Genomic DNA, 11,154 nt, shown 5'->3' with positions numbered 1-11,154 from the left:
TGCCTGTGATTAGTATATCTTGTTGTGTGGCTCTGTGAATTTCCTGCAAAACAAGAACTGAAGATCTAAAATGCTTTACTATTGCACATAGCCAATCCCCCTTGGCTGCATTGTTACCCTGATATTTAGGTTAGCTACTTTTGAAATAGTAAACATATAAATGATGTAAAATTGAATAACATGCTGTCCTTCATTTAAGAAAAAAAAGGGGGGGACCCATTGCTATTTTCAACCCTGTCTCCCCATTTCTTTTCATCCTAATTTGTAGAGATCATGGAAAACCATGCCTCACTCTTAAAGAAATGAATGTACCACAAAATTTGATTGTCCTGAGCTGCACTCAGGACAAGAAGTAAGGATAGAATATCAAGCATGTCGTTTGTTGTGGTGGAAAAATCTGTTTGACAAAAGGCAATACTTTTATGACCATCTCTCGGGAAGAGAACAGAAATGCTGCATCAGCATGCAGAGAGCCATGGAGAAAGCAGGATTAGATTTAGAGGAAGGAGGTATGAAAAAATAGAAACCTTTAACTAGAGGGTTGGTGGAAGATGAGAGGGAAACGTAGAGATTTAGAAAAGAAAGAAAGCAGCAAGCAATGTTTTACAATCCTTTCTTCCATTGATGATCTTTATTCCTGTCCTCAGTCTGTGTTAGAGATGGCTTGTTGTATATACATACATCTTTACTGAATAAGTCTCCAGACCATTTCAAAGAATACAAGATAAAAGGAAAAAAACACCATAGATAATTAAAACTTACATAAAAAGAAATCTCTATTTTAAAAAAATCCATACAAAGTTAAAACTTACATAAAAAGAAATCTATACAGTTTAAATAATGTTAGAGATGCAAGAGACCATCTGGAATGGATGGAATACCTCCAGTGCAAGCTTCCACTGAGTCTTTTTTTTTTTTGCAAGGGAAGAGATACTGGGATCCAAACTAATGTTCATATAGCTACCAAAATTTGTTTTTCAGCCCTCTAAGGATTTTAACATTTTCTTTTCCAATTATTTTTCTGAATATATTTGCCATCTAGCTACCTGATGTGGCTTCTATGATACCATAAGCACATAAGCATATTCTATGACACAATAAGACTCTACATGCCAAAGCATTTATTTGCTACTATGCTCATTTAATCCATTTGTTGATAGTAAGCTGAGAGTGGCACTAGGCTGAAAGCCTAAGTTCAAGTCCTGGCAAGTCAGATTCCATAGACTATTGGCAGCTCTTTAAAGAGAGATCAAGGAACCTGTGGTCTCCCAGATATTTTGGATTCCAACTCTCATCAGCCTCAGTCAGCATGTCCAGTAGACAGGTATAGTGAGAGTTATACTCCAACAATCTCTGGAGGGCCATAGACTCTTCATCCCTGCATTTATAGTACAACCCAATATCCATGAATTCAGTATTTGTGGTATCACTTACTTGAAAATAATATGTTCTGTCTAGGCATTTCTAGAGACTCCAGTGTGATTCTATGGCCAACCTCTCATCCCAGCATACCATAGAAACATGCTGGAGGACCTAGAAATGCCTAGAGGCACTCTATATAGGCATTTCTAGGTCTTCAGTATGGTTCTGTGTTTGGGCCAGAAGTCATTTGTCTCATTAAAAATAATAGGGTTCCCTATTATCCATGTGGTTCTTCGAAATAAAACCTGCAAATACAGGAGTCATACTGTACTTGACAATAACTGAAGCAGCTTAGAGCTATAAGGAGCATACCTCTCTCTTTATGTTGGTGTTATTGTGAAAATCTCTCTTTACCCACTTCTTTCCAATTTTGTCTTGGCTTCCTGTTGTTGTGTAGCAGAACCTTCACTTTGTCTTTAAAAGAACATTTATTATAAGCAAAGTGCTCAGTTCATGCCATGGAAGAAGTTCTGCTATCCCCAGATGTCCTTCTAAACTAATCTGACTATGAAAGAAGGAAGCTGAGTTTAAGTATCTTCACTTTTGTTTGTGGTTAAAGGTGTTTGCATAAGATTCTTAAAAGGATTAAGCTGCATCATTAAAGAAGTATTTACCCAGAAGTTGAGAAATATTTTCCCTAGGGATTAATTTCTATTTAAGGGTTGACAGTTAGAGAAAACTAGTTTGTTAGCAATAGAAGTAAGCAGGTGGGCAGCTGCTTTGTGAAATCAGGAATCCTTTCTCTTGAGAAGAGGTCTTGCAGTATTTGAAAACTTCATTTGGTGGTATGTGATTGTTTCAAGAACACAGCTAAAAATGAACTCCTTAATGCTTCAACATACAACTGGCACTTTTTAAAAATTTACCTGAAAGATGGGATGGCATGGAGAGGTAAGAGCAGTGGCTGAATTAACAGTAAAGGTGCTGGTAAGTGTGTGTGTGTGTGTGAGAGAGAGAGGGGGGGCATTGTGATAAGAGGAGAAAGATGGTCTTGACCCACAAGAGAAGTAATAGCTGTGGCTCCTGCTTCATCTGTACATTTATACACACAGAGAGACCTCCCTTTCAATGGAGCAGAGACAGCAGGCATCTGTGAAGGACTCCAAAGTGTGAGAAGTGTAAATGAACATTGGTATCCTGGAGGACCAGTGGCTGATCCTGTGAAATGTAAGAATGTTAACATATCCTGTTTTGGTTTTGTAGTTGTGAGAGTTACTCATACCACTGTGGGTGAGTTATTTTATGGGGTTTGTCTTAAAGCAAAATCTGATAACTGTCTGGGATGTGACAAAAGAATGCTAAAATAGTTTAATGATCCAGGATGGCTAAGGAATGGATGCATTTTTAGGGGAATGAACAGATGGGAGATAATTTCTCAATCTTGGGATCTCTCTTGAATGTTTGGAAAAGAGGAGAAAATAACAGCTTGGGGAAAGGTGATACACTCCTCTTGGCTCAGGAGAAGGTACTGAGGAAACCATGTATGGGGGGAAAAGAGGATAAGGGAGGGAAGGAACACAGAATTTGGAACTAGAGGTCAGCTACAGGTCAGAAGCACCTCCATATATAGTGTGCCATTTTCTGGAGATGGTAATTCCATAGTTTAGTAAGAGTGCTATGCTGTTTTGCCTTCATTTAGGCACATACGGTGTATTTTGACAAATGCCAGGGCTCAGCCTTGCAGAAGTCTCCAGGCAGGAGTGGGCATGCTCCAAGTCATGGAGGGACATGTGCAGCTACTCTTAGACCACAGAGGGCCATGCCACATCACCACAGCCACCATTCTGGGTGATTGGAAGTAGCATTCCATCATGTCCAGTCATTTTTGGGCACACCTTTGGGATTCTCCCCTTTTCTGTTTCAGGGTAGCCCTATGAAATAGCATTTTGAAGCCCAAACTGGCCTCTGAGTGTTTTTTCCCCCAGACAAAAACTTTCCTGGGTAGTTTTGGTGCAGGGAATATTGGTAGGGCCCCAAGGGCTTCCACTAGCCAAATGTGACCCACAAACTGCCCAGTTCCCACTCCTTTTGAAGTTTCATATGGATTGAAGACAGAAAAATTGCTTCTTCTGTTTTAATGTTCTCCTTTTTCAGTAATTACTGATGGGGAAGAGCTCCAACAGATCAAAGTGATGTAGAACAGTGAGGAGTGACTACTTTACCACCCAGGCAGGGTTGACCACTGTTGGTCCTAGTTGCCACTGCCACTCACATGCCATATTTGGTGGTTGCAGAATGAGCAATAACAACCATTGACCTGTCTGGCATCCACTGGATAGTGACTATATTTCTTCCTTCTGTTACTGCAAATTGCATTGCCCCCCTTCCCACTATTAGCTGTTGATGGCAACCAGGAGTAGCTTTGTTGCCTGGTTTTCAACATGCTACTGTTGGTACTTGCCTCTCCACTTCTTCAAAGGAGTCACTAGTCACTGAGGGAGTGGACTCCACTTTCAGCTCTGTCTGTAGCACATGGGAAGGAGTTACTGTCACAATAACACACTAAAATCTGATAGTGTTGACACATAAGTTTGCACAAAGTGCCTGGGCAAACATCCATCCATCCAGTTTCCTCCAGTTGCCCCACAGATGCATAAAACAATCTAAACAGAAAAGAGTGAGAGCCTCTTTCTTGTCTTAGTCTCATCTGCCTAAAGTAAACTGCTGCAGTGATTGTTCCTTTCTTTGGGTGCCTCTTGACTATGCAAATCTCTGCACATCCACATGTGCACATCTAGTAGGGGTAGAAGCATGAGCGGACATTGTTATCCAAAGTGGCATAACCCCCAAAACAGCATAAAAATGTGGTAGAATGTCTAGTGCTCAAAAGTGAAGTCTTCCCCTGCAATGCTTAAACTGCTTGAAATAATACTTATCCAGTGAGAAAGTCACAGAGGGAGGGAAGGAAGGATGGGCCAAGTACAGGGAGTGTAACTTGGATGGTTGATGGAAGGGAGAAGAGAAGGCACAAAGAGACGAGGTAAATTAGTATGACATTGAATTTAGATATGTCTTTCCCACTGTCCCTGAGATTAGCTCTATGGTAACAGACACTGGAACACCAATTTTTCAAAATGATCTGGGAAAGGGAAGGAGCCCAGAAATTACAGACTAGATAGCATGTAAATGTGTGGGACATTATTAAGGTCAACATTTTCAAGTATCTAGAACACCAAACACTGCTGAAATAGAATTACTACAACTTCTGCAAAGGTAAGTCCTATCTCACTATACTTTTCAAGTTCTTCTTTCAAGGTCAGTGAATGTTGATGGAAGGGATCCAATAGATTAGGATGGGCAACCATGGAAGTAGAGATGTAAATATAGTTTTTTGTGGGTTTTTCGGCTATGTGGCCATGTTCTATAAGAGTTTATTTCTGATGTTTCACCAGCATCTGTGGCTGGCATTCTCTGAAGATGCCAGCCACAGATGCTAGTGAAACGTCAGGAATAAACTCTTTTAGAACATGGCCACATAGCCTGAAAAACCCACAAAAAAAATATGGATGCCGGCCATGAAAGCCTTCGACTTCAGAGATGTAAATCTTCACTTATTCACTTTGTTCTCATAGGCAAGAATGAAGGATGAAGGGGAAAAATTTTTTTGCTTCTAAGTGCGATGATAAGTTTTTGCACATTTTCCTATTTTTTTACATTTTCATTTTTTAAAAATGTGCAATTAAAGTATTTCTCTAGAAAATAGAGACACTGATTTGTGTCAGGGAACTTGCACAAACATATTTTTCAGAGTAATCCTGAAATATGAAAAATCTCACAATGGTTGATTTTTTTAACAACGTGTTAGCACAAATTTTCTCACTAGGAGTGAAAAAAAAATTGTGACTATGGTTTACATCCCTACTTGGAATGTCCAGAAGCTAATTTTGGCCTCTGGAACACTCTGTGGGGTGTACTAGGCCTATGAAAAAACAAACAGAAGTAGCTTCTAGTCCAATTCCAGTTCAAATGTTTTATGATTTGGGGTGTTTGTTGAGGACAGGAAATGTCAACCTCTGCCCGCTTTTCTGGAAGCCTATAGATTCAGGTAAATTGTGTTTTCCCCCTGCAACTTTGTTGCTGCTGTTGTTTTAGACCATCAGTTATTCAGATTCTATTCAAGAATCTAGGAAGCAATAAGGTATTGCTCAATAACATGGTACGTTCCAAGCATGCTATTGTAATATTACTGTATCTGTGATTATTTTGTTCAGAGCTTCTGTCAGTCCATTTGGAATTGTTTGAAGTGCACTTATGATTTCTGGTACCATAGTTGTTTTCTTCACTTCCCCTCTTCTCTTCCCCCCCCCCCACTTCTTTCAACCTCTAACATACTAATATGTATGTATTTATACCTATATTGGGGATGAGAGGGTCATTACAACTCCAGAACGTAGTCCTCCGAGTTGTTTAATACACTATGAAATTCTTCTCTTGTGTGGTATAAAATATTTATAGTCCTGTTTATAACACCTTGTCTCTGTCATTCCCATTTCTAGAGTTCTTCATAAAGGCTACTACATCTGGCTTCTTTGGAAAACAGTATGAATCACCTGCTTGAAAAATTATTCCTATTCCTGCTCTTCATTTTTCTGCTTGGATCTGTTTTTCTTCAGATATTTCCAGTCTGGGAGAGGGAAATGACAGGTAAGGGACAGAATCATGATGTAATTAAATTCCAGCAGTGAAAGGTAGTAAAATTTAATTTTCACTAAAACATATTTAAGATAGGAAGAATTTAACAAGGTATCTATGGGGAACTTGCACAATTATACAACTCTTCAAAGAAAAGAAAGACTAAGAATGAAGGAAGAATTGTTGGAGCAAGTCCATTGTGATACTTCAATCCTGACCAATCACAGAATCCCCCATGGCCCTGAACAAACACATAGAGAAGTGGAGAATGACAACTGTAGGTGATAGATGTAGACTATGGGGCTGAACAGATGGCCCCTTTTCCTGCTGGATCAGGGCAGTGGCAACCGTATGCCATGGCCCTAACCCAGCAGGTCCACAGTGCAAAAAGAAGCTGCAAATATGGCTTCTTCTTGTGCCGTAGAAAGGGTGCCATAGCTGCCGGCACCATGGCTTTTCAGCACTCCTTTGGCACAGTGCATGTACATGCTGCATCAAGGCAGCACCGTGACTTCTCCCGCCATGGGGTGCATGGTGTGGGGCAGAGGTGGGCATGTGGCATGTGGTTGCCATGCCCCCACTCTACCCCAGTGCCAGCATTTATAGCTTGTCTATACAGCCCCTATAGCTATGCCTAGCTCTAGATTTAAATGGAGAGTGTAGTAAAAAAAAAAAAAAAAAAAATCAGAAGACTAGGACTTGATAAGGCACCTGTAAAGAAACTAGATAAGATCCCCTGTTGTAACAATGTATGATTAAATACCAAAGTCAGAATCATCCATGCCATAGTATTTCTGATTTCTATTTATGGTTGTGAAAACTGGACAGTGAAGAAAGCTGTCAGGAAGAGAATCAACTCATTTGAATACTTGAATATTTTTGTTTCTCTTTTTGTATGGGGCTGATAGAGCCTCCACCAGCAACTGTAGCTTTAATTAATTTAGTCAGTGTGATTAGTTTGGGGAAATTATTATTATTATTATTATTATTATTATTATTATTATTATTATCCTTTATTTATAAAGCACTGTAAATTTACACAGCGCTGTACATACAATCTTATAATTGGACGGTTCCCTGCCCTCAGGCTTACAATCTAAAAAGACACGACACAAAAGGAGAAGGGAGTGGTGGTGGGGACATATAAAATACATAGCAATACAGGAAATGATTCAATAAAACTGACACCAAAAGAACATCAAATAGCAAGTGACAATACTCAACTTGGCTATATGAGAGGAGGTAACAGCAATATGCAGGACACAGCACCAGCTATGCTAGTATTCACTATGGAGACCCAGGCTTGGAGAACAATGTATCCTTTTATTATGAAAAGTAGAAAGTAGCACACACACACACACGCACATACGCACACACGCACACACAAAGATAACTCATTCAAATATGCAACGTTCAGACATTTGAAAGGGGACAACAGAAACTGAGGGTTGAATGAGGCTATAGATACCTGTTTCAGAAGAGAAAGGTCCACAGAAAGTCGGGAGGTATGAAGACACAAGCCAAGGGGGTTGGAATTGCAGGTTTCAGGAAAAGCAGAGAAGAAAGGACTCAGACCAGGGTCTGAGGGCAACAGTCACAGTGCAGGTGGGCAAGCAGACTGCCGAGACGGTAACTTAAAAAAGTTTGGCTTCTGGGGTCATATTTTTACCATTTAAGGGAGTGGTTCTCAACTTCCCTAATGCCGCAACCCTTTAATATCTGGGAGATGAGAGGAAATAGTTGTGACTGATGGTGCTTCATGGACTTTACAACATTGAGACAAGATCTAGAAAGTTCCTAGGAATATGTGACAGGAAGGGGGCATTTAGGGAAACACAAGAGATGAAAGGGAGATTCCGTCTACTTTGATTTGGCAGAACTCATCCTTTGGCTTTTCAGTGTCCATTTGAAATATAGTGTGTGTGTATCAGTGCTCCTTTATTGTAAGCTTCTTTATCTTCCATCTTTCCACACAGAAAGTGGATATGTGCCCCCATACAACTTTTCCCAGTGCTATGGATGCCATTGCAAACCACATCTGCTCATGTTACTGCTTTTATATTACATATTAAATAATTATTGCAATAATAAATATTGCATATTAATAATGCATAGGAAGAACTTCCTGACAGTAAGGGCTGTTCGACAGTGGAACACACTCCCTCAGAGTGTAGTGGAGTCTCCTTGGAGGTCTTTAAGCAGAGGCTGGATGGCCATCTGTTGGGGATGCTTTGATTGTGATTTCCTGCATGGCAGAATAGGGTTGGACTGGATGGCCCTTGTGGTCTCTTCCAACTCTATGATTCTATGATTTTATGATTTGATTTGATTAATATATCAAAGGGATGTTCAGATATTTACAACAACCTTAAGCTTGCTGGACCTGAGCAGGATTATTAATGACCAGTGATCTTGTAGGTCTCTCATTCACGCAGTTGGTATATGTTAAGGTTGACTTGATGTCAAGTTAATAAGTCTAAATTTTGTCATATTTTTGTGTGATTATGAATAGAGAAATTGAATTTATGAAACTTAAAGAGAAAACACTGTGAAAACTATGTACATTATGACTATTTCTAAAAAAAGAGGCAGAAAGGTCAAGCTAGTGCTTCCCCTAACCTGCTATGGTCAAAAGAGGCATGGCCATCTCTCACTTCAATATAGTAAAAATTGTTCTTTGGTTATTCCTGAAATATATCCACCTATTATTTTCCTCTAAAAAGTTTGTTCTTTAAAACCCTGAAAAGAGTCAACTGTCTCATCTTTGATTATCACATTAGAAAAGTGAGAGAGTCATTATGAATCAGGTTATGGAAGTGAAACCAAATATCTCTAATATTCAAAAATTGGTTGGATCGCTTTTTGGCAAGTGACTCAATCACATAATCTGAAAAAAAATGTCCATGGGATTTTTCAGGTTTAAAAGGCTGCATAAAATATGCGTAAAAGTGCTGGAAAGATTCTGGTGGCATTTATAATATGCAATGTGTTTAGTTTTCTGTGGGGTTTTCAGGCTATGTGGCTGTGTTCAGTGTACTATTTATGGTTATGGCTACCTTTTAACTTACTATCTTGGTGGCTAAGACATTGTTTGCACAGAATAGCTTTTCTAGAATTCTGGTTTACATTACAAAAAGGAGTACTACCTGTTTGCATTCCTAGGATGAGGCTACTGCACATTCTATGGGTCTATATCAACCTTGATCATTTCTTTCAGGTTTAATTTTGTGGATCATATTTTAATTGTATTGTTTTAATTTTCTTATTGCATGGATTGTTGCCATTAATTCACTATACAAAAAAAAAAAAGGATAAAAATGTAAATAAACCTAAAAGATAATAAATGTTAAAAAAAAAATTCCCATAAGACCATATGGTTGTTCTCCATTGATGCTATCACCCTATCCCAAAGAACCTATGTATCCCTAACATAGCCATGCACAACAGTATCTTGCATTCCTATTCACTATATGCCTTATCAGTAGTCAGGCTACTAAGTAAGACTATCCTTGAAGCTATGATCTTTATCAGTTATAATACCTAATCTGACACTGATTTGTACCATTAAATTCAATTTTGTGCAACATATTTTAAATACATTGTTTTAAATTTCTGTTGCATAGCTTGAAACCATAACATTTACTATTAATAATTTTTTAAAAAATAAATTCAAAATGTGATTGCATGAAATCATCATCATCACCATCGCCATCACCATCCCATAAATATGTCATTCTTCTCAAGTCACAATCTCTATTCCAGCTCTTGAAGAAGATTGGCTAAAAATGCAACGTGATCGTAGAGATATCTTGAATGCCACATGCCTGAAGAAGTCTTTGTCAAGCTCGAAATGGCAAATGGAGCATAGGGTTGCTCGGCAGCTCTTTGTGGATGAGAATCACAAATTTATCTACTGCGAAGTGCCCAAAGTGGGCTGCTCCAGCTGGAAGAAAATCCTTTTACTCCTCACTCTCAACATAAGCAGGAATACATCTGAAGTAAACCATAGCACAATCCACACAACAAATCTTCTCAAGAGGTTGAGTTCTTACTCTCCTGAACAGCAACTAGAATTTTTGAGTACCTACACTAAAGTGATGTTCACCAGGCATCCTCTAGAACGATTGGTCTCTGCTTACAGAGACAAGCTCTTGCATTCTGAGCCCTACTACAGTATCACAGTGGCAAACAAAATTAAAGCATTCTCCAACAGAAAAAATTCTACAAAGAAAGTGACATTCCAAGAGTTTGTAAACTATTTGGTGACAAGGAATCCAAAAGATATGGATACACACTGGCAGCCTATGTTTTTGCTCTGTGATCCCTGCAACATACACTATGACATTCTGGGAAAGTTGGAGACATTGGCTCCAGATGTTGATCATGTTCTTAGGAGAATTGGTGCTCCAGAGAACCTCTATTATCCAGATTCTAAGTCTTATGCTTCAGAAAAACGGACCAACAAAGATATCACTCTGAATTATCTGAGGGAACTGACTTTTGACAAAATGCAGAAGGTCAAGGAGGTTTATCAGACAGATTTATCTTTGTTCAACTATACTTTTACTCTGAAAACAGATTTTTTTTGGTAAATTCAATCATATGTCCTGTCTCTGGAACTCTAGGTTTTCAGGGGATGTTGTATTGTGGTACTGTGATCAGAATTCCCCAAATATACACACTTAAAGTTTAATCGGCATGTTCAGCTCATTCTAATCAATCATGCATAGTGTTTTTAAAAATCAGCTTCATCCCACCGATTTTTTGCTTTGATAACCTCTTTGTTCAATTTATTTTGCTTATACTCATAAAGGTAAATTTAATTTTTATGTACGTTGCCTTGAGGTCTTTGGTAGTGGAATGGAATAGAAAATAAATGCTGCAGAATCTATAATTATAAAAGAGAATGTATGTTTTTCTCTGCTGTTATTCCAAGGCAGTTTAATATCAGCACATGAAACTTGCCACTGAGTCTGCAAATCTGTCCCTAGAGATTTTGCTTTTAAAATAGGTTGTTTAAACTTCTGATAACAGAGGCATTTGTGTGTGTATGTGTGTCATAGCTAGGGAATCAGAAATACAGAATTGTAATTTAATTAA

The 11,154-nt window shown here is 38.7% G+C and overlaps 1 protein-coding gene across 1 annotated transcript; it reads left to right on the top strand.

Moving 5' to 3' along the window:
* Window positions 1–5,963: 5,963 nt before the first annotated feature.
* LOC149314793 (carbohydrate sulfotransferase 8-like) lies at window positions 5,964–10,646 on the top strand. Its single transcript, XM_089523153.1, has 2 exons — window positions 5,964–6,066; window positions 9,817–10,646. The coding sequence occupies exons 1-2, from the start codon at window positions 5,964–5,966 to the stop codon at window positions 10,644–10,646; spliced, it is 933 nt and encodes a 310-aa protein (XP_089379279.1).
* Window positions 10,647–11,154: the final 508 nt, after the last annotated feature.

The sequence above is a fragment of the Sceloporus occidentalis genome, unplaced genomic scaffold (genome assembly GCF_023333645.1).
Source record: "Sceloporus occidentalis isolate IW3139 unplaced genomic scaffold, rSceOcc1.0.p SCAF_4, whole genome shotgun sequence".
Taxonomy (NCBI): Eukaryota; Metazoa; Chordata; class Lepidosauria; order Squamata; family Phrynosomatidae; genus Sceloporus; species Sceloporus occidentalis.
This window is presented reverse-complemented; position numbering and strand designations above follow the sequence as displayed.